We start from the raw sequence: 26,699 nt of genomic DNA on the forward strand, positions 1-26,699 counted from the left end.
ATTCATGAAGGTAAATTCCCATTGAAACATATTACAAATGCACGTGCATTTGCAAAATGATTCCATAGTGTAAAAACATCACCAAATGGACATGATGAAGTTAACACAACGAGAGATGAAAAGGAGCAACTATCACTGCCCGGCCATCCTGTGTTCATCAGGCAAGTCAATTTTGCACATGCACTTGCAATATGATTATATAGTGAAAAAACATCACCAAATGGACATGATGAAATCAACACAACGAGTGATGGAAAGGAACAACTATCACTGCCCGGCCATCCTGTGTTCATCATGTCAGTCAATTTTGCAATTCTGCATTATTTTTGAGCATGTCATATTTCTTTTGGCATTTGGCCCCCAAAAATTGACTTTTGACTTCCTATGAAATCATATTGCAAATGGACAAAACATATGCCTTATGCAAAAGTAAAAAAAAAAACATGATAATAAAAGTTGACAAAAGTATAGTTTGAGCAAAGTATAGTTTGAATGTTGAGCATGCCAAATTTGTGATGGTAAATTCCCATTGAACCATATTGCAAATGCACGTACATTTCCAATATGATTCTATGGTGAAAAAACATCACCAAATGGACATGATGAAGTCAACACAACGAGGGATGAAAAGGAGCAACTCTGACTGCCCGGCCATCCTGTGTTCATCAGGTCAGTCAATTTTGCAATTCTGCATGATTTTTGAGCATGACAAATTCATGATGGTAAATGCCAATTGAAACATATTGTAAATGCACGAGCATTTGCAATATGATTCAATAGTGAAAAAAACATCACCAAATGGACATGATGAAATCAACACAACGAGTGATGTAAGGGAACAACTATCACTGCCCGGGCAATCCGAGTTCATCGGGCCAGTCAATTTTGCATTTCTAAAGGATTATTGAGCATGTCACATTTCTTATGTAATTTGGCCCCAAAAAGAGTGACTTTTGACTTCCTATGAAATCATATTCCAAATGGAGAAAACATATGCCTTATTCACAAGTAAAAAATAATAATAATCATGATAATAAAATATGACTAAAGTATGTTGATACAGTTCTTATACATGTGTAATTGACACAAAAATCGAAAGAATTTCAAAAAACGGTCCAGAGAGCACTTTTTTAAGGATGTGTGAAGTTTTTTATAAAGTGTTGCTCTTTTTGACTTTTGACTTTTGACTTCCTATGAAATCATATTGCAAATGGACAAAACATATTCCTTATGCGCAAGGAAAATTTAAAAAATGATTATGATAATAAAATTGGACAAAAGTATATTCATACAGTTCTTACACAAGTGTAATTGACAAAGGAATCAAAAGAATTTTGAAAAACGGTCCAGAAAGCATTTTTTGGGGGGATGATAAGTTTTTGAAAAAAATGTCACTCTTTCAAAATTTTGCTTTTGGATGTTGACTTTTGTTGCATTTCCAATATGAAAAACCAAGGTGGAACGCACTAGCCACCTGTTGGATTTTTAAAGTGTTGCAACTGGCATTTTCCATATGGCATTTGCAATCAACTTTACACAAATCAACGCCACATTGGGTGGCATTGGACACCGTGTATATGGTTTGTCCAGTGCCAATGACTTCCCATTCATTTTTGTCCATTTCAGGGGTAATTCCCTTAACCTCTTACACTTATGGTGGCGCTATTTCATTTTTGGAAGAAAAACGTTCCCGTTTTAAACAAGATATTTTGTCACAAAAAGATGCTCGACTATGCATATAATTGCTACTGTTCGAAAGAAAACACTCTGACGTGTCCAGAAATACAAATATCTTGTCTGTGCGTGCCCTTTAACGTGAGCTTCAGGCAAAACCAAGATGACTTGGCATCCAGGAAATGACAAGGATTTTTGAGGCTCTGTCTTTCATGATCTCCTTATATGGCTGTGAACGCAAGAGGAATGAGTCTGCCCTTTCTGTCATTTCCCCAAGGTGTCTGCAGCATTGTGACGTATTTGTAGGCAGATCGTTGGAAGATTGACCATAAGAGACCACATTTACCACGTGTCCGCCCGGTGTCCTGCGCCGAAATTGGTGCGCAAAAGTCACCTGCCAGTATTTTTCCATGGGGCACAGAGAGAGAAGCAAGCTTCCACGAACTGCATGTCAATGAAGAGATATGTGAAAAAACACCTTGAGGATTGATTCCAAACAACGTTTGCCATGTTTCGGTCGATATTATGTAGTTAATCCGGAAAAAGTTTCACGTTGTAGGTGACTGCATTTTCGGTTCGTTTCGGTAGCCAGGCGCAATGTAGAAAACGGAACGATTTCTCCTAAACACAGACGCTTTCAGGAAACACTGCGCATTTGGTATGTGGCTGGGAGTCTCCTCATTGAAAACATCAGAAGCTCTTCAAAGGTAAATGATTTTATTTATTTGGTTATCTGGCTTTTGTGAAAATGTTGCGTGCTACATGCTACACAAAATGCTATGCTAGCTTTGCATACTCTTACACAAATTAGTCAATTTCTATGGTTCAAAAGCATATTTTGAAAATCTGAGATGACAGTGTTGTTAAGAAAAGGCTAAGCTTGAGAGCAAACGCATTATTTTAATTTTATTTGCGATTTTCAGAAATCGTTAACGTTGCGTTATGCTAATGAGCCTGAGGCTTAGTCACAAACCCGGATCCGGTTTGGGGAGTTTCAAGAAGTTAACCCAAGCGTTTACTACAACAACAAAACCTAATAATTATGATAATGCCCTCAAACAATTCGTTTTACATTTCCTCGATGTTTCATGTAACTCATTCAGTCTATCTCCAAATTGTCGCCCCAAAATATTTTATACCGTGCCACACACTCAAACAATTGTGATAAACGTGCACTGTCCCTTTAAAATAAAACATTCTTAGCCAGCCATACCCTGTTGTAGACATTTCATTGTTCCCCGTAATGAAAACAGATAATGTTTAGAATACGTTAACTTCTTGTTCGATTTCACTGGTGTTACCTAACCAAAAATCAATACTCGGGAAATAACCACAACTTTTTACGATTCAACTATTCTTACCTACCTATATTATAGCCAAATATAGCCCAATGGACGCCGAGCAATTCTGTTGCTGTAGCATCTTTTCAGACGATATTCAGCTCCTTTTAAGAAATGTATTTGGAACTTTTAGCCACTTTTGAAAAGTAACTCAAAGCTATAATGCATTTTCCCTCTAAATGCCACAACCCATTTTCTCTGTCATAATTTGAGGAATGGTGTTGTATAAACGTAAAATGACGCAGTTTTACCTTCAAGTCAGCCTGCCTCTGTAAAATATATATTCCCTATTCAGATTGAGGTCTACTTTAAATTCTATCGACAATGTAAAACCAACCAAACCTCTCAACTTTCTAAACTCTAACATTTAAACGTACCATGTTCTGTGCTTTAAGTTATCGTATGTCAGTCGATTCATAAAAACATATATCATCCTGGTGGCACAAAACTGTATCGTATCTCTCCGTTATTTACCTACATTTAACCAGGTTTAGGTGACTTTCTCTTCTATGATACATTTATTTAATACGACTCCCATCTCAATACATTATTCTAGCAGATCATTTTGGGCAAAATAGCGTATTACATCGAAATTGTCCCGCCACTATTTTTAATGACTTCTTTTTTCAATTCAACCAAAACAACATATTAAACGTTCAGTTCATATCTTATACAAACACTAGCGACCTTATTTTTTCAGGCAAAACATACAAATAGATGAATTACAATCTAAAATCAATTTTAGTCTATCGGTTTCAAAGCTGAAATACGAACCTTGGTGACCTGCTATTTAAATGATTGAGTTTCCCCGCCAATAACTACATTATTATAATTGTCTGTAGTCGCAAACTTCGACACCGAGAATTCACAGTCCTAATTTAAAACCCTTCCTAACTATTTTAGTAGTATCAGCTTCTATTCAGGTTCTTTGTCTGAGTCAGATTTTGGACACCTCCCTTCCATTCTCTTTGTTCTCCAATAACGGTAATCTCCCGTTAGTTCCGGGGCCTTCTTGGATTTCTAGTTGTGTTTTCTCCTTTATGGAAACCTTATCAATAGCTTTGACTGTTGAATCAGATATTAGGTCTTACCTATACAACTATAAGCCCAGGGGTCGTAAATCCCTAGTTAATATCTTATTTTCCGGTTGTGTCAGAGGGCTTTTAAAGAACGCTAATAATCGTTATCTCACGCCACTATTTCTTAGGCTTCCCTCTCGCATGGAACCTCTTGTCTATAGATTTGGCTTTTATCCCATTTCTCTAGATTTTGTTTTCCCTCTCCTCATCATTTGGATATTTCAGTACTATTTGTTGAATCGGAACGATGATCAATACTCCCACAATTCAAATGACCATTCCAGTTATCTTGTCCGCATAGCATTCCCTTCCTGTCTCCCCACGCCTAGTATTTGTACAAGATCACCATCCTATCCCCCAGCACCTGGATAGGACAGCACCCCAGTCCTATCCCCCAGCACCTAATATTCCGTCTTAATCTCGGGCGAATATGCCTCTCATGATTAAGTTTAGTTTATTTACGGTAGTGCACATTACCACAGGTTATTTGCGAACCTGCCCAGTGTATATCGGTTTACAAAAAACAGTGTTTCTTGGCCATACAAAACCCTGTGGGAATAGCAAAGCTTCCATTATTGATGAATTCTAAAAATTTTACGTCAATCAAAGAACTCAAATCCCCCCAGAATCGAGAATATAGGCTACTGACCTTGCCGCCGACTGGGAAAAGCACTGTTCGTTGGATCTAGTCACCGTCCCTGTCGGTCTGGGGTGTACACCGGCCTGGTCTTTTTATCCTCAATTCAGAGGCCAGGTCTTAAATAACGGGACCCGGCCCGCTCGTGCATGATTCTTTGGCGTACGCCCTCAGATGGCAGAGACGGGTATTTTAGATCCGGCTCGAAGGACCAATTGTTGCAGGAATTAAATTCCTCTGATTTAATACCCAATTAAAATTAAACAATCTGTCAATCCATAAGAAATCCATAAGACTCCTATTTGTATAAAATGGACAGAGCCCAGTCTTAAAGTCAAACAGCAGCTTTTATTCACGAGAGTACTGCTCCTCACACATTTTACCACAGGTTATAAACTGAAAATGACGTCATTAGTTTTAGTACTAGCCCATGTCATCTCCGTTCTAGTACTAAGGCTGTATGGTTCTCACATGTCTCTCCCTATTAAGATAATATATGACCGAGCCAAGGTCTGCCTGTGTAGATAAGCCTTCTAGCCAGTCTGGCTATAAGTTCATTCATTTCTACCAAGGAACAGACAGTCATTGTTCTAATTCTTGATTATATTTACACACATTATATTCAGTACTAGGATTAAAATGAAAATGCATATATATACAGTAACATAATAGTATTCTGATTAGTCAGTCCTGATTGAAATTTATACAGAATTAGTCATTATTGATCAAAAAATTCCCTTAACATCCTACCATCTACCCACCTGGGGACTGAGGGTTATGAGAGAACCCCCACATCACTAGCTTCTCTTTATTCAACCTGCCATCTACCCACCTGGGGACTAAGGGTTATGAGATAACCCCACATCACCAGCTTCTCTTTATACAACCTGCAATCTACCCACCTGGGGACTGAGGGTTATGAGAGAACCCCCACATCACTAGCTTCTCTTTATTCAACCTGCCATCTACCCACCTGGGGACTGGGGGTTATGAGAGAACCCCCACATCACTAGCTTCTCTTTATTCAACCTGCCATCTACCCACCTGGGGACTAAGGGTTATGAGATAACCCCACATCACCAGCTTCTCTTTATACAACCTGCAATCTACCCACCTGGGGACTGGGGGTTATGAGAGAACCCCCACATCACTAGCTTCTCTTTATTCAAACTGCCATCTACCCACCTGGGGACTGGGGGTTATGAGAGAACCCCCACATCACTAGCTTCTCTTTATTCAACCTGCCATCTACCCACCTGGGGACTGGGGGTTATGAGAGAACCCCCACATCACTAGCTTCTCTTTATTCAACCTGCCATCTACCCACCTGGGGACTGGGGGTTATGAGAGAACCCCCACATCACTAGCTTCTCTTTATTCAACCTGCCATCTACCCACCTGGGGACTAAGGGTTATGAGATAACCCCACATCACCAGCTTCTCTTTATACAACCTGCAATCTACCCACCTGGGGACTGGGGGTTATGAGAGAACCCCCACATCACTAGCTTCTCTTTATACAACCTGCCATCTACCCACCTGGGGACTGAGGGTTATGAGAGAACCCCCACATCACTAGCTTCTCTTTATTCAACCTGCCATCTACCCACCTGGGGACTGAGGGTTATGAGAGAACCCCCACATCACTAGCTTGCATGTTCCTCAGCCTTGTAAAGATAAGGAGGGGATGACTGGGAGGCAGGTTAGCATTTATTGTCATGAATCTTGCCCTGGAGGTAGTTCAGCAAAGAGGTCACTAGTTGGCACAGGCACAAAGTAATAAAATCAGATTTTAATTCTAACCTCAATCCTAACCACACTGCTAATCCTTCCCTTAAATTAAGACCATAAAAAAAAACATTATTTTCCACAGCCAATTTTGACTTTGCAGCTGGCTTATCTAGAGAAAATCTCGCAGTTCAACTTCCAGGTCAAGATTCATGACAAACATCAACCTGCGACTGGCAGAAGCAATGAAGAATCGATACCGCGTAAGCCATATATAATTGTACAATTTGTTATTCAACATAAAAGACAACAAATGATCACATTGGTATTTTAAGTGTGTTATTGTAAGAGTTTAAATGTTTAAACAGAGGATCCATCTAAAACAGTATAAAACAAGATGATAAACAGAGGATCCATCTAAAACATTATAAAACAAGTGCAGTATGTTCTGAGAATGTTACTTTAACGTCAACTCATAACGTCACACTATAACTTCATGGGAGTCTTGTGGAAAGACTGCATGATGTTTTGGGGGGATTGAGTGACGTCTTCATCAACATTTGCAGAATATTCCTGTAATATTTTCACCTCTTGTCAGACGCCAACAGTCTAGTCGGCTGAAGACATTCATAAGGAGTTCTAGTAGTTTATTTGCCATTTGCAGGTTTAAAAAGCAATACATACATTGTAATTCCTTGTTGGATCTCTCTCACATATAGGACAGTACATACCAGAGGAGGCTGGAGAGGGGAGGACGGCTCATAATAATGTCTGGAACAGAGTGAATGTAATGGAACACATGGAAACCACGTGTTTGATACCATTCCACTTATTCCCCTCCAGCCATTACAAGCCTGTCCTCCCCAATTAAGGTCCCACCAACCTCCTGTGGTACAAACACAAACAGTAAAATATATAATGAAAAATGCAAAGTGGTAAAAGATCAGAAAAGGAACTAAAAGGTTTAGTCATGTTCTAATAGTCTGATGGAAACAGTTTAGTTTGATGATTTAACAGGCCGATAGAACTGGGATAGAAGCTGTTCTTGAACCTGTGGTCCAGAAACTGATTTAGCAGGCAGATAGAACTGGGATAGAAGCTGTTCTAGAACCTGTGGTCCAGAAACTGATTAAACAGGCAGATAGAACTGGGATAGAAGCTGTTCTAGAACCTGTGGTCCAGAAACTGATTTAACAGACAGATAGAACTCGGATAGAAGCTGTTCTTGAACCTGTGGTCCAGAAGCTGTTCTAGAACCTGTGGTCCAGAAACTGATTTAATAGGCAGATAGAACTGGGATAGAAGCTGTTCTAGAACCTGTTGTCCAGAAACTGATTTAACAGGCAGATAGAACTGGGATAGAAGCTGTTCTAGAACCTGTGGTCCAGAAACTGTCTAGCAACCACTTGTACCTCACTAGACTGGTGCCCTGAATGGCTATTTCTCCATTGGAGTTTTTCAGGTTTTGAAGTGATATCTGTGTTTGTGGAACCACTTGGTGTGTGTGTGTGAGTGTGTGTCCAGTGTGTGTGCGTCTGTCCAGTGTGTTTGTGTGAGTGTGTGTTAGTGTCTTTGAGTCCAGTATGTGTGTGTGTGTGTGTGTGTGTGTGTGTGTGTGTGTGTGTGTGTGTGTGTGTGTGTGTGTGTGTCCACTGTGTGTGTGTGTCCGCTGTGTGTTTGTGTGTGTGTGTGTGTGTGTGAGTGTGCGTCCAATGTGTGTGTGTGTGTGTGTCCAATATCTCTTTGTTTGTGTGTGTCCAATGTGTGTCCAGTTTGTGTATGTGTTTGTTTGTGTGTGTCTAATGTGTGTGTCCAGTGTGTGTTTGTGTGTTCAGTGTGTGCATGTATGTCCACTGTGTGTGTGTGTGTTTGTCCAGTGTGTGTGTGTGTGTTTGTCCAGTGTGTGTTTTTGTGTGTGTGTGTGTCCACCTTGTGCGTCCAGTGTGTGTGTGTGTGTGTGTGTGTGTGTGTGTTTGCGTGTGTGTGTCCAATGTGTGTGTTCAGTGTGTGTGTCCAGTGTGTGTGTGTGTGTCCAGTGTGTGTAATTCTATTGTGTGTGTGTGTCCAGTGTTTGTGTGTTTCAATGTGTGTGTGTGTCAGGTTATTATTTACAAGGACAGTGAGGAGTTGTAATCAACCCAAAACCCTGGATAGAGGGGCTCAGTGAATGTGGAGGTGAATGTAAACAGGTGGGTCAGTGTGTCAGAGGAGGCTCTATAGAAGGACAGAGTGCCGGCTGGCCAGTCCAGATACACTCCTACTCTGTGGGAGCTGGAGGGGGGGACGTCTATGGTAGTGGGATTACTATTGTGCCAGGCAATGTAACTGTTGTCAGAGCAGGACAGACTCCAGGACTTGTCATTGTGTCCAAGCCAGCACTCCTTAACCCCTCCTCTTCCTCTCCTGCTGATTCCTTTATATGTCACTCCTATACCAGCCCTTTCCCCACTCCACTCTACCTCCCAGTAACAGCGCCCAGTCAGATCCTTTCTACACAGCACCTGTCTCCAGCCCTCAAATCTCTCTGGGTGATCAGGATACGGCTGCTCCTCTCTCCTCCATGTCACCTTTCTGTTCTCCTCAGACAGAGAAAGGTGTCTGTCTACTGTGTTTGGGTCCAGTGTGAGATCACAGACATCTGATGGATGAAACCAGACACAATATTAGAAATCATCATCATTCACATTAGAATGTTAACTCACTTTTCACTAATTCATTTAATGTAGATGTTTCTAGGTATCAAAAGGAGAAGTTAAGGTAACTTGAGACTTGTTGAATGATCATATGTTATAGTGTATGGTAATATAAAGCACACTTATTCCCATTAATTACACACACACACACACACACACACACACACACACACACACACACACACACACACACACACACACACACACACACACACACACACACACACACACACACACACACACACTGTCAAATCAACTCTTTGTAAACGTTGGTGTCCCTGATTTCTGCTTCTGTAGAACTACTGCTGATATTTAATATGACCAAGTCAGTAATGATGGTGGTCTTTGACTTTGACTTAACTTGAATTAAGACTTATTCTTAGTCATATTCTTCACAGCAGTCAACACTCACATTTTCTAAGTCCAGGTTTCATTCTGTTCTCTCCACCATGTTCCACACTGTAGCGGTAAGCAGAAGAACAGACAGTCATTGAGGGATACACACACACACACACACACACACACACACACACACACACACACACACACACACACACACACACACACACACACACACACACACACACACACACACACACACACAAACAAACATTTGCTTGAAGTTATATGCATACACCTGAATTCACACACACACACAGTAACTTATAACTTTGTCCAAGTGGTGGTCAGAATGTTTGTCTTAACCAGCCTGATAAGTCCAACATGTCTGATATGAACATTGACATAAACCCTCTACATACTTGAGTTTCTCCAGTCTGCAGTGTGGATCCTCCAGTCCAGCAGAGAGCAGTCTGACTCCTGAGTCTCCTGGGTGATTGTAGCTCAGGTCCAGCTCTCTCAGGTGTGAGGGGTTTGACCTCAGAGCTGAGACCAGAGAAGCACAGCCTTCCTCTGTGACTAGACAGCCTGATAACCTGCAAAGAGTCAAATCATATTAACATCTCACTGCTATTCTTTGGTGGTTTAAATAGTGGCAGTATATTTTTTCAACATATTCAGATATATGTGTGTCCTGAAACCTTCCATATCTATTTAAATTTTAATCACTAACGTACAGTTTGGGAATGAAGTATTTAGTCAGCCACCAATTGTGCAAGTTCTCCCACTTAAAAAGATGAGAGAGGCCTGTAATTTTCATCATAGGTACACTTCAACTATGACAGACAAAATGAGAAAAAAAATCCAGAAAATCACATTGTAGGATTTTTAATGCATTTATTTTCAAATTATGGTGGAAAATAAGTATTTGGTCAATAACAAAAGTTTATCTAAATACTTTGTTATATACCCTTTGTTTGCAATGACAGAGGTCAAACGTTTTCTGTAAGTCTTCACAAGGTTTTCACACACTGTTGATGGTATATCCTGGCTGACTAAATACTTTTTTGTACTGTATCAGTGTCCTGAAACCTGCCATATCTATTTAGAAATTCAAGTATCACTATTAACAATGTCAAATTATCAAAGTATTGTTGTAGAGAGAAACATGTGCAGTACAAATATTTGATTAGATGGACCAGACCAGTTTAAAAAGCAGTTTCAGTCAGAAGACAGACAGTGAGGTATCAGATTTAGATTGTATTGAGTAAACAGTCCACACCATATCTATTTTGACAGTGAAGTATCAGATTTAGATTGTATTGAGTATATAGTCCACACCATATCTATTTAGACAGTGAAGCTAACATTTTAAATGTGGCTCTATTCTCCAACATTTTGGATTTCAGATCAAATGTTTCATATGAGGTGACAGTATATAATGTCACCTTTTATTTGAGGATATTTTAATACATATCTGTTTCACCATTTAGAAAAATAAAAACACTTTATGTATCTGGTCCCCCTATTTGAAAAAGTCATAATTATTCTGACCAATTCACTTATAGTGTATTAAAGTAGTCAAAGTATAGTATTTGGTCCCATATTCTTTGAACACAATGACTACATCAAGCCAGTGACTCTCACTCTCATGCTTGAGAAAGATCATGAATGAATCATGAATAACAATGAGTGAGAAAGTTACAGAGGCTACAACAAAACATGCTAACCTCTCACCATTACCAATAACAGAGGATACAACAAAACATACTACCCTCTCACCATTACCAATAACAGAGAGAGCATTTAAGAGGAGTTCGAGGCCACAGAAGGAGTGTTGTATGGCATTGAAGCTTGTTTGGGGGTTTGTTAACACAGTATCCAAATACATTTACATTACATTTAAGTCATTTAGCAGACGCTCTTATCCAGAGCGACTTACAAATTGGTGAATTCACCTTCTGACATCCAGTGGAACAGCCACTTTACAATAGTGCATCTAAATCATTAAGGGGGAGGGGGGGGGGTGAGAAGGATTACTTATCCTATCCTAGGTATTCCTTGAAGAGGTGGGGTTTCAGGTGTCTCCGGAAGGTGGTGATTGACTCCGCTGTCCTGGCGTCGTGAGGGAGTTTGTTCCACCATTGGGGGGCCAGAGCAGCGAACAGTTTTGACTGGGCTGAGCGGGAACTGTACTTCCTCAGTGGTAGGGAGGCGAGCAGGCCAGAGGTGGATGAACGCAGTGCCCTTGCTTGGGTGTAGGGCCTGATCAGAGCCTGGAGGTACTGCGGTGCCGTTCCCCTCACAGCTCCGTAGGCAAGCACCATGGTTTTTGTAGCGGATGCGAGCTTCAACTGGAAGCCAGTGGAGAGAGCGGAGGAGTGGGGTGACGTGAGAGAACTTGGGAAGGTTGAACACCAGACGGGCTGCGGCGTTCTGGATGAGTTGTAGGGGTTTAATGGCACAGGCAGGGAGCCCAGCCAACAGCGAGTTGCAGTAATCCAGACGGGAGATGACAAGTGCCTGGATTAGGACCTGCGCCGCTTCCTGTGTGAGGCAGGGTCGTACTCTGCGGATGTTGTAGAGCATGAACCTACAGGAACGGGCCACCGCCATGATGTTGGTTGAGAACGACAGGGTGTTGTCCAGGATCACGCCAAGGTTCTTAGCGCTCTGGGAGGAGGACACAATGGAGTTGTCAACCGTGATGGCGAGATCATGGACGGGCAGTCCTTCCCCGGGAGGAAGAGCAGCTCCGTCTTGCCGAGGTTCAGCTTGAGGTGGTGATCCGTCATCCACACTGATATGTCTGCCAGACATGCAGAGATGCGATTCGCCACCTGGTCATCAGAAGGGGGAAAGGAGAAGATTAATTGTGTGTCGTCTGCATAGCAATGATAGGAGAGACCATGTGAGGTTATGACAGAGCCAAGTGACTTGGTGTATAGCGAGAATAGGAGAGGGCCTAGAACAGAGCCCTGGGGGACACCAGTGGTGAGGGCGCGTGGCGAGGAGACAGATTCTCGCCACGCCACCTGGTAGGAGCGACCTGTCAGGTAGGACGCAATCCAAGCGTGGGCCGCGCCGGAGATGCCCAACTCGGAGAGGGTGGAGAGGAGGATCTGATGGTTCACAGTATCGAAGGCAGCCGATAGGTCTAGAAGGATGAGAGCAGAGGAGAGAGAGTTAGCTTTAGCAGTGCGGAGTGCCTCCGTGATACAGAGAAGAGCAGTCTCAGTTGAATGACTAGTCTTGAAACCTGACTGATTTGGATCAAGAAGGTCATTCTGAGAGAGATAGCGGGAGAGCTGGCCAAGGACGGCACGTTCAAGAGTTTTATAGAGAAAAGAAAGAAGGGATACTGGTCTGTAGTTGTTGACATCGGAGGGATCGAGTGTAGGTTTTTTCAGAAGGGGTGCAACTCTCGCTCTCTTGAAGACGGAAGGGACGTAGCCAGCGGTCAGGGATGAGTTGATGAGCGAGGTGAGGTAAGGGAGAAGGTCTCCGGAAATGTTCTGGAGAAGAGAGGAGGGGATAGGGTCAAGCGGGCAGGTCGTTGGGCGGCCGGCCGTCACAAGAAGCGAGATTTCATCTGGAGAGAGAGGGGAGAAAGAGGTCAGAGCACAGGGTAGGGCAGTGTGAGCAGAACCAGCGGTGTCGTTTGACTTAGCAAACGAGGATCGGATGTCGTCGACCTTCTTTTCAAAATGGTTGACGAAGTCATCTGCAGAGAGGGAGGAGGGGGGAGGGGGAGGAGGATTCAGGAGGGAGGAGAAGGTGGCAAAGAGCTTCCTAGGGTTAGAGGCAGATGCTTGGAATTTAGAGTGGTAGAAAGTGGCTTTAGCAGCAGAGACAGAGGAGGAAAATGTAGAGAGGAGGGAGTGAAAGGATGCCAGGTCCGCAGGGAGGCGAGTTCTCCTCCATTTCCGCTCGGCTGCCCGGAGCTCTGTTCTGTGAGCTCGCAATGAGTCATCGAGCCACGGAGCGGGAGGGGAGGACCGAGCCGGCCTGGAGGATAGGGGACATAGAGAGTCAAAGGATGCAGAAAGGGAAGAGAGGAGGGTTGAGGAGGCAGAATCAGGAGATAGGTTGGAGAAGGTATGAGCAGAGGGAAGAGATGATAGGATGGAAGAGGAGAGAGTAGCGGGGGAGAGAGAGCGAAGGTTGGGACGGCGCGATACCATCCGAGTAGGGGCAGTGTGGGAAGTGTTGGATGAGAGCGAGAGGGAAAAGGATACAAGGTAGTGGTCGGAGACTTGGAGGGGAGTTGCAATGAGGTTAGTGGAAGAACAGCATCTAGTAAAGATGAGGTCGAGCGTATTGCCTGCCTTGTGAGTAGGGGGGAAGGTGAGAGGGTGAGGTCAAAAGAGGAGAGGAGTGGAAAGAAGGAGGCAGAGAGGAATGAGTCAAAGGTAGACGTGGGGAGGTTAAAGTCGCCCAGGACTGTGAGAGGTGAGCCGTCCTCAGGAAAGGAGCTTATCAAGGCATCAAGCTCATTGATGAACTCTCCGAGGAACCTGGAGGGCGATAAATGATAAGGATGTTAAGCTTGAAAGGGCTGGTAACTGTGACAGCATGGAATTCAAAGGAGGCGATAGACAGATGGGTAAGGGGAGAGAGAGAGAATGACCACTTGGGAGAGATGAGGATCCCGGTGCCACCACCCCGCTGACCAGAAGCTCTCGGGGTGTGCGAGAACACGTGGGCGGACGAAGAGAGAGCAGTAGGAGTAGCAGTGTTATCTGTGGTGATCCATGTTTCCGTCAGTGCCAAGAAGTCGAGGGACTGGAGGGAGGCATAGGCTGAGATGAACTCTGCCTTGTTGGCCGCAGATCGGCAGTTCCAGAGGCTACCGGAGACCTGGAACTCCACGTGGGTCGTGCGCGCTGGGACCACCAGATTAGGGTGGCCGCGGCCACGCGGTGTGGAGCGTTTGTATGGTCTGTGCAGAGAGGAGAGAACAGGGATAGATAGACACATAGTTGACAGGCTACAGAAGAGGCTACGCTAATGCAAAGGAGATTGGAATGACAAGTGGACTACACGTCTCGAATGTTCAGAAAGTTAAGCTTACGTAGCAAGAATCTTATTGACTAAAATGATTGAAATGATACAGTACTGCTGGAGTAGGCTAGCTGGCAGTGGCTGCGTTGTTGACTTTGTAGGCTAGCTGGTAGTGGCTGCGATGTTGACACTACACTAATCAAGTCGTTCAAATAAGGGCCAGATGTACACAGAATGGTGTCGTCTGCGTAGAGGTGGATCAAAGAATCACCCGCAGCAAGAGCGACATCATTGACATACAGTATACAGAGAAAATAATTGTCCCGATAATTGAACCCTGTGGCACCCCCATAGAGACTGCCAGAGGTCTGGACAACAGGCCCTCCGATTTGACACACTGAACTCTGTCTGAGAAGTAGTTGGTGAACCAGGCGAGGCAGTCATTTGAGAAACCAAGGCTGTTGAGTCTTCCAATAAGAATATGGTGATTGATAGAGTCGAAAGTCTTGGCCAGGTTGCAGAAGACAGCTGCACAGTACTGTCTCTTATCGCTGGAAGTTATGACATCATTTGTGACCTTGAGCATGGATGAGGTGCAGCCGTGACCAGCTCGGAAACCAGATTTCATAGCGGAGAAGGTACTGTGGGATTCGAAATGGTCGGTGATCTGTTTGTTCACTTGGCTTTCAAAGACTTTAGAAGGGCAGGGCAGGATGGACATAGGTCTGCAACAGTTTGGGTCAAGAGTGTCTCCCCGTTTGAAGAGGGGGATGACCACGGCCTCTTTCCAATCTCTAGGAATCTCAGACAATACGAAAGAGGTCAAACAGACTAGTAATAGGGGTTTGCAACAATGGCAACAATACTTTTACGAAGAGAGGGTCCAGATTGTCTAGACCAGTTGATTTGTAGGGATCCAGATTTTGCAGCTCTATCAGATTTGGGTGATGGAGATGCGGGGGGTGGGGGGGCAGTTGCTGTGGGGGATGCAGAGCTTTTGGCTGGGTTTGGGGTCGCCAGGTGGAAAGCATGGCCAGCCGTAGAGAAATGCTTCTTGAAATTCTCAATTATCGTGGATTTATTGGTGGTGACAGTGTTTCCTAGTCTCAGTGCAGTGGGCAGATGGGAAGAGCTGTTCTTATTCTCCATGGACTTTACAGTGTCCCAAAACTTTTTGGAATTAGTACTGCAGGGATGAACATTTCTGTTTGAAAAAGCTAGCCTTTGCTTTGCTAACTGACTGGGTATGTTGGTTCTTGACTTCCCTGAAAAGTTGCATATCGGGGGGACTATTCGATGCTAGTGCAGTACGCCACAGGATATGTTTGTGCTGGAAAAGAGCAGTCAAGTCTGGAGTGAACCAAGGGCTACATCTCTTCTTAGTTCTACATTTTTTGAAAGGGGCATGCCTATTTAAGATTTTTATTTAAAAATATATATATTTTACCTTTATTTAACTCGGCAAGTCAGTTAAGAACTAATTCTTATTTACCATGACGGCCTACACCGGCCAAACTCTGGCGACACTGGGCCAACTGTGCGCCGCCCTCGGATGCCGCCCTATGCCGTGATTGGGAGAATCTCTCAATCACGGCTGGTTGTGGTACAGTGTCGTCTGTGTCACAACCAGGCATTCTCTACTGACGGGATGAGGTCAATATCGTTCCAGGATACCCGGGTCAAGTCGATTAGAAAGGCCTGCTCGCTGGAGCGTTAAACAAAGGTTAGTGGTGATCGTTTGACCGCGGACCCCATAATGGACAGTGATTACTGAGATCCTGGTCTCCTAATATGAAACATTCTATCTCAAATCCAAAATGCTGGAGAATAGCACCAAATGTAAAACTGTAAGCTTCACTGTCCAAACACATATGGTGTGGACTCTGTGTGCCTGGTAAACACATGTGGATCTGGTGAACAGTTATCACTTGTTGACCAACTACAGGAATACTGACCTCAGAGTCTCCAGTTTACAGTGGGGATTCCCCAGTCCAGCAGAGAGCAGCTTCACTCCTGAATCCTTCAGGTCATTGTTACTAAGGTCCAGCTCTCCCAGGTGTGAGGGGTTTAACTTCAGAGCTGAGACCAGAGAAGCACAGCCTTCCTCTGTGACTCCACAGCCTGACAGCCTGACAAAGAGATCATCATGACTTCACAAACACACTGTTAATTTAACGATTCGTGTAGAAGGACAATGGCAGATGCATTTGGTTTATTCTCCCAAACAACATATAGATTCATCTTCCATCTCCAATTATTGTATGGTCATAATGTTGTAATAATGTAAAAATCTATGCATTTATTCAGTATGTTTTTCAATATAATATTATATACATGTTATAATACATATTTTTCTCTAAACTGAATATTTCTTCCAGATGATTAGTTCTTATATGTCATTTTATTTACTCACAGAACAGCTCTGGAGGCTTTGACCACTGGCAGCAGCCTCAGAAGACCTTCCTCTGATCTGGAGTATTTCTTCAGGTCAAACACATCCAGCTCCTTTTCTGAAGTCAGCAACACAAAGACCAGAGCTGACCACTGTGCAGGTGACAGGTTGGGTTTTGAGAGACTTCCTGATCTCAGGTATCTTTGGATCTCCTCCACTAGAGAATGGTCATTCAGTTCATTCAGACAGTGGAACAGATTGATGCTCCTCTCTGGAGAGGGATTCTCCCTGATCTTCTCCTTGATGTACTTGACTGTTTCTTCATGGCTCTGTGAGCTGCTTCCTGTCTTTGTCAGTAGAACTCGTAAGTGCTTCTGATTGGACTCCAGTGAGAGGCCCAGAAGGAAGCGGAGGAAAAGGTCCAGGTTTCCTGTCTCACTTTGTAAGGCTTTATCCACAGCACTCTTGTAGACAGTAACTTCAGACTTGTCACTTGTTTGCAGTTTGTCCATTAGATTCTCATTGTTGTTGATGAATGAGAGGAACACATATAAGGCAGCCAGAAACTCCTGAATGCTCAGATGAACAAAGCAGTACACCTTGTCCTGGTACAGCCCACATTCCTCTTTGAAGAGCTGTGTGCACAATCCTGAGTACACTGAGGCTTCATTAACATCAATTCCAGCCTCTTTCACGTCTTCTTCATAGAAAATCAGATTGCCATTCACAAGCTGTTGAAAAGCCAGTTTCCCCAGTGACAGAATGCTCTCTTTATTCCAGTGTGGATCTGTCTCTTCTTTCCCAAGATACTTTTCGTTCTTTTGTTTGGTATGAAACTCCACAAGGTGTGTGTACATCTCAGTCAGAGTCTTGGGCATCTCTTCTCTCCTATGTTTCAGCATGTGTTCAAGGACTGTTGCAGAAATCCAACAGAAGACTGGAATGTGGCACATGATGTGGAGGCTCCTTGATGTCTTTATGTGTGAGATGATTCTGCTGGCCAGGTCCTCATCACTGAATCTCTTCCTGAAGTACTCCTCCTTCTGTGGGTCATTGAACCCTCGTACCTCTGTCAACTGTTCAACACACCATGAAGGGATCTTATTGGCTGCTGCAGGTCGGGTAGTTATCCAGAGGAGAGCAGAGGGAAGCAGATTTCCCTTGATGAGATTTGTCAGCAGAACATCCACTGAGGTTGACTCTGTGACGTCCCAACAGATCTTGTTCTTCTGGAAGTCTAGGGGCAGTCGGCACTCATCCAGACCATCAAAGATGAACAGAACTTTGTACTTGTCATAGTTGGAGATTCCTGATTGTTTGGTTTCCATTGAGAAGTGATTAAGAAGTTCAATGAAAGTGTGTTTGTCCTCTTTCATCAAATTCAGCTCCCGAAAAGGGAATGAAAATACAAATTGGACATCCTGATTTGCTTTTCCTTCAGCCCAGTCCAGAATGAACTTCTGCACAGAGACTGTTTTTCCAATGCCAGCGACTCCCTTTGTCAGCACAGTTCTGATACGTTTGTCTTGTCCAGTTAAGGGTTTGAAGATGTCGTTACATTTGATTGCAGTCTCTGGTCTTACTTGTTTCCTGGTTGTTGTCTCAATCTGTCTCAGCTCATGTTCATTATTGACCTCTCCTGTTCCACCCTCTGTGATGTAGAGCTCTGTGTAGATCTTATTGAGAAGTATTGGGTTTCCTTGTTTAGCGATCCCCTCAAATACACATTGAAACTTCTTCTTTAGATTAGATTTGATTTCACGTTGGCAAACCACAGCAAGCTCATCTGAATCTAGAAATAACACAGAGGATATTAATATTACGTCTGTTTTAATGCCTACAGTATTGTAGGACTGTTATAAAGTTGTACATTATAATAATTTATTCTCTTAACTGACTGTATAAATGTGTAAATGTTTTCATAATACATTACAGACTGGTGTGACTGATTATATTATTATTGATATTATGGATGGTATTATTAATGTTCTCTCTCTCTCAATTAATCACCACAACACATCCCTGCTGCTACTTGATGAGGTCACTAGGTGTTGTGTTAAGGCTGCTATAATATCATTGAGTTACACAGCTACTTTAGCTGTACTTTAGCTACAGCTTTTCATTGTTATAAAACATATTTCAACATGAGGCAGACAGCTCTTACTTTTCTCCAGTGTGTCAGCAAGCTCCTTCTGGTTCATTTTCCTCAGGATGTGCAGTGTGATCTTCAGAGCCCCCTCTCTGGCACTGCTCTCCTGCTTCTCATCTTCAGCATCCACCACTTCCTTATTCTGCTTCTGACTCTCAAAGTCTTCTGGGAGTTCTGGACTAAGAATCCTCTTGAACATCTTCAGCTCATTCTTCACAAATGTCATAATTTTCTCTTCAAGCATCTGAAATAAATAAAGTAAATAAGTTAAGCAAGAGAATACATGCTTTCTCATTAACACATTAATGAATGATTGACAGATCAACTTTACTTGAGGTAAGCAAAAACAAATTTACATAACAGGACCACATACACTGAATATGGAGTCCAGGTCTGTTTGATGACTCTGGGAAGACTGACCACTGAGAATCTCTGACTCTGATCTCTCCTGTTGGTTTCTGTGGACAAAACATGAGATTACATCTCCTCATCCAGGGAGTGCACACGTGCGCGCACACACACACACACACACACACACACACACACACACACACACACACACACACGGAATGTTGTGTTTGTTTGATATTGTTTTAGGACTATGAAAATGGACAATTAGATTAGCCTATGGATTATGAAAACAACAACAATAAATGGGAAAATGGGAGAGGAGAAATTACTAGAGACAGTGTTGTTTAACTCACTGACCAGGACCCATGAATTCTTCTTACCTTTGTTCAGTAGAAAAGTCTCCCTCTCTAAAGGTTAGAGGTTGAACCATAGACCAGTCACTCTTCATGGACACACAGCTGGGAACAGGGAGGCTGGTCTCTCCTGCTTGATTGGGCTTCAACACAACAGAGACAAACATTATATCTCTCATCTACTAGTTTCATTCCAAAAAGCTATATATTCATATTCAGAAATGTTCGTAAATTAGCTTTTATTGTTTAAAGAAATTATGTTTATGTTAAGTTATGTTTTTTTGCTAAATGAGATGACACCAATGAGGAGATGCAGCGCGAACTGCGTCACAAATAGAACTGACTTCTTGACGCTCGTTAGCGGTGTGTCATTTTTAATTTAGCGACGCGAGCGTTGTTGTCAGTCTGTCAGTCCCGCTTAAAGGCTGGTGTCATTACTCTGCCTTCTCCGGGGGATGTTGAGGTAAATTTACTAACCGGGAGGGTTGAATGATGTAATTAATTGGAGGGCTGGAAGACGCATTCTCAAGGTTGTTTACTCACAATATCAGATATTAAGACGATTTTTATAATGAATGTCTACTGAGGTTGAGGTTCTGACTAGTGATTATTTACCCGGTGTTCAATACCTGCTATTGAGGCGCCCTGAAAATAATATTCAAAAGTTCGGTCATTGGACACAGACGGGATAAACACTAAAGTTACCGTCCATCTAGTGAAGAGAGGAGAACCGGACAGAGGTAGCCAGCATCCGTCAACGAGAGAGGGAGAAGCCTCACCGGGATTTAACAGGTGGAAGAAACAACCGGGGAGCTCCATCGGTCCACAAGAAATGCAGACAGCCGGTGATGATGTTGTGGTAGCTATGGTAACTAGGATGCTGCTGGTAGAGTAGCTAGCTAGCTTACCGAGCTGTACCGACTAGCTAGGATAACTAGGACGCTGCTGGTAGAGTAGCTAGCTAGTTTACCGAGCTGTACCGAATAGCTTGGTTAGTTAGCAGGTCGTTCTGTACCTCGTCTCGATGATGACGAATCCGGTGAAACACAAAATGAAACAAGGATTGAGAGTGAAAAGGATCTGGCTACACTCACACTGTCCCTGACCGTAAAGAAAAAAGCACATTGAACAGTAAACTTCGGTGTCTCAACACTGTAACAAACTCCGTCGTTATTCCCCAAGATCACCTCAGTCCACTCTGCGCGTAACCGGCTTGGCGCCACACCAACGTGGACCGCGGACAGTTCTGTACGTGGACGCGGACAGTTCTGTACAGGGACACGGACAGTTCCAGAACACAGACATGAGCAGTGGAACACAAACAACGAAACCCAGTCTTTACAGTGGGTTACATTAGTAATATTCATTTTGGATTATTATGTAAAACAAACATTCTATGTTTTTTTATAACAATATGTTGAGATCTGGGTCCACATCCACAAAGTGTCTCAGAGTAGAAAATGTGTCGTATAAGTGCTGAGAATAAAGACATTTTACACTTATGGGTATAAATTACCTAGTTACCTACCCATTACCTAAATTACCTACCCACCTAGTCGGCAGATATTTAGGACACCTCGTGAGCTGTCCTAAGTAGTTAAGAGTTAACAGCAGGTGTCTTGATAATACTATAGAATAATGCAGTGAGTCAGTGGTTCCTGTGCCACATGTAATTGCATTGCAGTAGTTAAAATAATGTTTTTATATTTCTTTGTGATCAACCTGTCAGGACCCGGTTACAAACCTGGGTCTCCGGAGTGAGAAACAGTCACTTAACCAACTGAGCCACGAATAGTCAGCAGAACCCAGAAGATGAGGCAGACACAGCAGTACTTAAGACGGTTTAATAAAGTAAAAAGGAGAAGTCCTTCAATACAAAATGGCAAATCCAAAAGGTGGTAGGAATAGCACAAAAAAGCCTCAAGAGATTCTCAAAAACAAAAACAGAATTCCACAAGAGCATCCACCGGAATCGACAAGAAAACACAGAACACTAGGGCTGGGTGCTAACATACAAACACAGAGCACAGAACTGAGGGAAATTAAGGGTTTAAATACAATCAGGGGAAATGAGGCACAGGTGCAAATAATAATGGGGAACAAGGGAAAAAACATAAGGTCAAAAAGCACAATGGGGGCATCTAGTGACCAAAACCCGGAACAACCCTGGCCAAATCCTGACACAACCCATAAATAATATAGACCTACATGCAACAGTATGTCTTGTGCTTTTGGCAATGAGTTATGTGTAATAATTATGTAAAACTGCATAGCATTTTGTCTTCATTTTGGCAGATTAACTCATTCCATTCCTGATAAACAATGGATATATAGTGTTTCATCTTAAGATAGCTATTTATTATTTTTATGAACTCGATAAATTCTTTATAAATGGTCATCTTACCTCTTAGCTTTGGTGTCATGTCCCCCAGAGAGATGCATTTTAGAGGCAGGGCCCTCCTCCTCTCTCTCCCCAGAGAGACTCATTTTAGAGGCAGGGCCCTCCTCCTCTCTCTCCCCAGAGAGACTCATTTTAGAGGCAGGGCCCCCCTCCTCTCTCTCCCCAGAGAGACTCATTTTAGAGCACTGACACCTAAACAGAGATCCAACATGTTGGTTGTGGTTAATATGGTGACAACTAATTACTGAATGTCAATTGTTCACATTTATCCATTATCTCTTTTGAGAAATAAAACATTTACTAACAGACATATAGAAACAATCAGGTGATTTAATGCAATCACATGAATATGTAGTTGTGACATTTCATCTCCATGGCAACTGTCTGTAATAATAATCAGTCACTGTTTGTTAAGGTAGTTATAGACAGTACAGCAACAATAATAATAATAATAAGTCACTGTTTGTTAAGGTAGTTCTAGACAGTACAACAACAATAATAATAATAATAAAGTCACTGTTTGTTAAGGTAGTTATAGACAGTACAGTAACACAATTATTTGTATTCACTAAAAGTAGGATATTTATTGTCTTTCAATCTGTTCTTTTCTAAATGTTTCTGAGAATGTAGACAGAAGGGCTAAAACGGACATGATTGATCTGAGGGGGAAATCATTGATCCACTCCAAAAAGTTTTTTTGCATCAAGTAATTGATGTTATATTATGTAAAGTAGTCTAGGTTATAATGTATAGTAGTGGGCTGTTAGTGATATGTAGATGTTATATTATGTAAAGTATACTAGGTTATAATGTATAGTAGTGGGTTAGTGATATGTAGATGTTATATTATGTAATGTAGACTAGGTTATAATGAATAATAGCAGTTTGTTAGTGATATGTAGATGTTATATTATGTAAAGTAGACTAGGTTATCATGTATAATAGCAGTTTGTTAGTGATATGCAGATCAAGGTCTATACCTCGGCTATAACCTACATATCATAGATGACCAGTCTAAACCTGTTCAGATCAGTTCACATAATGTTATAGTCCTTCCAGTAGCAGGACAGAGAAGGTACTGTATATAGCCTACATATCATAGATGACCAGCCTAAACCTGTTCAGATCAGTTCACATAATGTTATAGTCCTACCAGTAGCAGGACAGAGAATGTACTGTATATAACCTACATATCATAGATGACCAGTCTAAACCTGTTCAGATCAGTTCACATAATGTTATAGTCCTTCCAGTAGCAGGACAGGGAATGTACTGTATATAACCTACATATCATAGATGACCAGTCTAAACCTGTTCAGATCAGTTCACATAATGTTATAGTCCTACCAGTAGCAGGACAGAGAATGTAGCCTCGGCCTGATATTTTTTACAACATTTTCAACGGAGGCCATCTGGTCGGTTGGCATAGCTAGGTTTTTACATAAAACACTAATGATGCATGTTTAAAGAGTAGTACAATTTGGTCATTAATTCTAACAAGTCTTTAAAACGTTTGTACTAAATATTTTGTAATTAAATCACTGGTTTTAAAAATGTATCTCACCCTTTAACGATAGGAAAATGTCCTTTCCCGACATCAACCCCGGTCTGTCACGAAGAAAAAGACACGGAAAATCAGGGTGCGTGCAGGAGTTTGTGATGGAGCAGCAGGAGTGTGTGTGTGACGGGGCAGCAGGAGTGTGTGTGTGACGGAGCAGCAGGAGTGTGTGTGTGACGGGGCAGCAGGAGTGTGTGTGTGACGGAGCAGCAGGAGTGTGTGTGTGACGGGGCAGCAGGAGTGTGTGTGTGACGGAGCAGCAGGAGTGTGTGTGTGACGGAGCAGCAGGAGTGTGTGTGTGACGGGGCAGCAGGAGTGTGTGTGTGACGGAGCAGCAGGAGTGTGTGACGGAGCAGCAGGAGTGTGTGACGGAGCAGCAGGAGTATGTGTGTTACGGGGCAGCAGGAGTGTGTGACGGAGCAGCAGGAGTGTGTGTGTGACGGAGCAGCAGGAGTGTGTGACGGAGCAGCAGGAGTATGTGTGTTACGGGGCAGCAGGAGTGTGTGTGTTACGGGGCAGCAGGAGTGTGTGTGTGACGGGGCAGCAGGAGTGTGTGTGTTACGGGGCAGCAGGAGTGTGTGTGTGACGGAGCAGCAGGAGTGTGAGTGTGACTGAGCAGCAGGAGTGTGTGTGTGACGGAGCAGCAGGAGTGTGTGTGTGACGGGGCAGCAGGAGTGTGAGTGTGACGGGGCAGCAGGAGTGTGAGTGTGACGGGGCAGCAGGAGTGTGAGTGTGACGGAGCAGCAGGAGTGTGAGTGTGACGGGGCAGCAGGAGTGTGTGTGTGACGGGGCAGCAGGAGTGTGTGTGTGACGGAGCAGCAGGAGTGTGTGTGTGACGGGGCAGCAGGAGTGTGTGTGTGACGGGGCAGCAGGAGTGTGAGTGTGACGGGGCAGCAGGAGTGTGAGTGCGTTTCAAAAACAAAGGGTGTGTGTGTATTCAACAGGGGCCCAAGCATGTAGCCCCATTCTATCTGTAGAGAATCGTTTGAAACCAAGGTGTGCACTATCATGCATAAGGCATGTCCAGATATCTGCCGACCACCCGGGGTTAAACATTGATATCTTTAAGCAGAGCCCGGTGCCCCCACCCCGGGGTTAAACATTGATATCTCTAATCAGAGCCCGGTGCCCCCCACCCCGGGGTTAAACATTGATATCTCTAATCAGAGCCCGGTGCCCCCCACCCCGGGGTTAAACATTGATATCTCTAATCAGAGCCCGGTGCCCCCACCCCGGGGTTAAACATTGATATCTCTAATCAGAGCCCGGTGCCCCCACCCCGGGGTTAAACATTGATATCTCTAATCAGAGCCCGGTGCCCCCACCCCGGGGTTAAACATTGATATCTCTAATCAGAGCCCGGTGCCCCCCACCCCGGGTTAAACATTGATATCTCTAATCAGAGCCCGGTGCCCCCCACCCCGGGTTAAACATTGATATCTCTAATCAGAGCCCGGTGCCCCCCACCCCGGGGTTAAACATTGATATCTCTAATCAGAGCCCGGTGCCCCCACCCCGGGGTTAAACATTGATATCTCTAATCAGAGCCCGGTGCCCCCACCCCGGGGTTAAACATTGATATCTCTAATCAGAGCCCGGTGCCCCCCACCCCGGGGTTAAACATTGATATGTCTAATCAGAGCCCGGTGCCCCCACCCCAGGGTTAAACATTGATATCTTTAAGCAGAGCCCGGTGCCTCCCACCCCAGGGTTAAACATTGATATCTCTAATCAGAGCCGGTGCCCCCCCCCACCTGGGGTTAAACATTGATATCTCTAATCAGAGCCCGGTGCCCCCCACCCCAGGGTTAAACATTGATATGTCTAATCAGAGCCCGGTGCCCCCCACCCCGGGGTTAAACATTGATATCTTTAAGCAGAGCCGGTGCCTCCCACCCTGGGGTTAAACATTGATATCTCTAATCAGAGCCCGGTGCCCCCACCCCGGGGTTAAACATTGATGTCTCTAATCAGAGCCGGTGCCCCCCACCCCAGGGTTAAACATTGATATGTCTAATCAGAGCCGGTGCCCCCCCGGGGTAAAACATTGATGTCTCTAAGCAGAGCCCGGTGCCCCCCACCTGGGGTTAAACATTGATATCTCTAAGCAGAGCACGGTGCCCCCCACCCCGGGGTTAAACATTGATATGTCTAATCAGAGCCGGTGCCCCCCACCCGGGGTTAAACATTGATATGTCTAATCAGAGCCCGGTGCCCCCCCCCGGGGTTAAACATTGATATCTCTAATCAGCGCCCGGTGCCCCCCACCCCGGGGTTAAACATTGATATCTCTAATCAGCGCCCGGTGCCCACCCCGGGGTTAAACATTGATATGTCTAATAAGAGCCCGGTGCCCCCCGGGGTTAAACATTGATATCTCTAATCAGCGCCCGGTGCTCCCCACCCCGGGGTTAAACATTGATATCTCTAAGCAGAGCCCGGTGCCCCCCACCCCGGGGTTATACATTGATATCTCTAAGCAGAGCACGGTGCCCCCCACCCCGGGGTTAAACATTGATATGTCTAATCAGAGCCGGTGCCCCCACCCCGGGGTTAAACATTGATATCTCTAATCAGCGCCCGGTGCCCCCCACCCCGGGGTTAAACATTGATATCTCTAATCAGCGCCCGGTGCCCCCCACCCCAGGGTTAAACATTGATATCTCTAATCAGAGCCCGGTGCCCCCCACCCCGGGGTTAAACATTGATATCTCTAATCAGCGCCCCGGTGCCCCCCGGGGTTAAACATTGATATCTCTAAGCAGAGCCCGGTGCCCCCACCCGGGGTTATACATTGATGTCTCTAATCAGCACCGGTGCCCCCACCCGCGGTTATACATTGATATCTCTCATCAGAGCCCGGTGCCCCCCGGGGTTAAACATTGATATCTCTCATCAGAGCCCGGTGCCCCCCCCCCCCCGGTTAAACATGGATATCTCTAAGCAGAGCCGGTGCCCCCCACCCCGGGGTTAAGCATAGATATCTCTAAGCAGAGCCCGG

General features: G+C 44.0%; 2 protein-coding genes across 2 annotated transcripts in view; both read right to left on the reverse strand.

The window, feature by feature from the left end:
- The window catches only part of LOC135554802 (NACHT, LRR and PYD domains-containing protein 3-like), a 207,778-nt gene extending 183,825 nt beyond the window's left edge, over window positions 1-23,953 (reverse strand). Inside the window, exons 1-2 of the mRNA XM_064987240.1 lie at window positions 23,705-23,953; window positions 22,144-22,332 (exon numbers count right to left, since the gene is read on the reverse strand). Coding sequence (XP_064843312.1) covers window positions 22,144-22,316 — 173 coding nt within the window. The 5' untranslated portion in view covers window positions 22,317-22,332; window positions 23,705-23,953. The remainder of the gene's footprint in view (window positions 1-22,143; window positions 22,333-23,704) is intronic.
- On the reverse strand, window positions 5,059-19,814 carry LOC135554796 (NLR family CARD domain-containing protein 3-like). Its single transcript, XM_064987232.1, has 8 exons — window positions 19,767-19,814; window positions 19,409-19,493; window positions 19,051-19,279; window positions 16,908-18,678; window positions 16,450-16,623; window positions 9,913-10,086; window positions 9,564-9,610; window positions 5,059-9,096 (listed from the first exon to the last, which is right to left on the reverse strand). Exons 3-8 carry the CDS (start codon window positions 19,277-19,279, stop codon window positions 8,567-8,569), a joined length of 2,925 nt encoding a protein of 974 aa, XP_064843304.1. The 5' UTR covers window positions 19,409-19,493; window positions 19,767-19,814; the 3' UTR covers window positions 5,059-8,566.
- Window positions 23,954-26,699: the final 2,746 nt, after the last annotated feature.

Source organism: Oncorhynchus masou, chromosome 14 (genome assembly GCF_036934945.1).
Source record: "Oncorhynchus masou masou isolate Uvic2021 chromosome 14, UVic_Omas_1.1, whole genome shotgun sequence".
Taxonomy (NCBI): domain Eukaryota; kingdom Metazoa; phylum Chordata; class Actinopteri; order Salmoniformes; family Salmonidae; genus Oncorhynchus; species Oncorhynchus masou.

Excerpts from the sequence above, each read along its gene's own strand:
- LOC135554796 (XM_064987232.1), bottom strand. The coding sequence starts at position 19,279 with ATGCTTGAAGAGAAAATTATGACATTTGTGAAGAATGAGCTGAAGATG. Across the intron at positions 10,087-16,449 it reads TGTAAACTGGAGACTCTGAG|GTTATCAGGCTGTCTAGTCA; the intron begins GTCAGTATTCCT and ends GACTCTTTGCAG. Across the intron at positions 9,097-9,563 it reads GAAACCTGGACTTAGAAAAT|ATGTCTGTGATCTCACACTG; the intron begins GTGAGTGTTGAC and ends TTCATCCATCAG.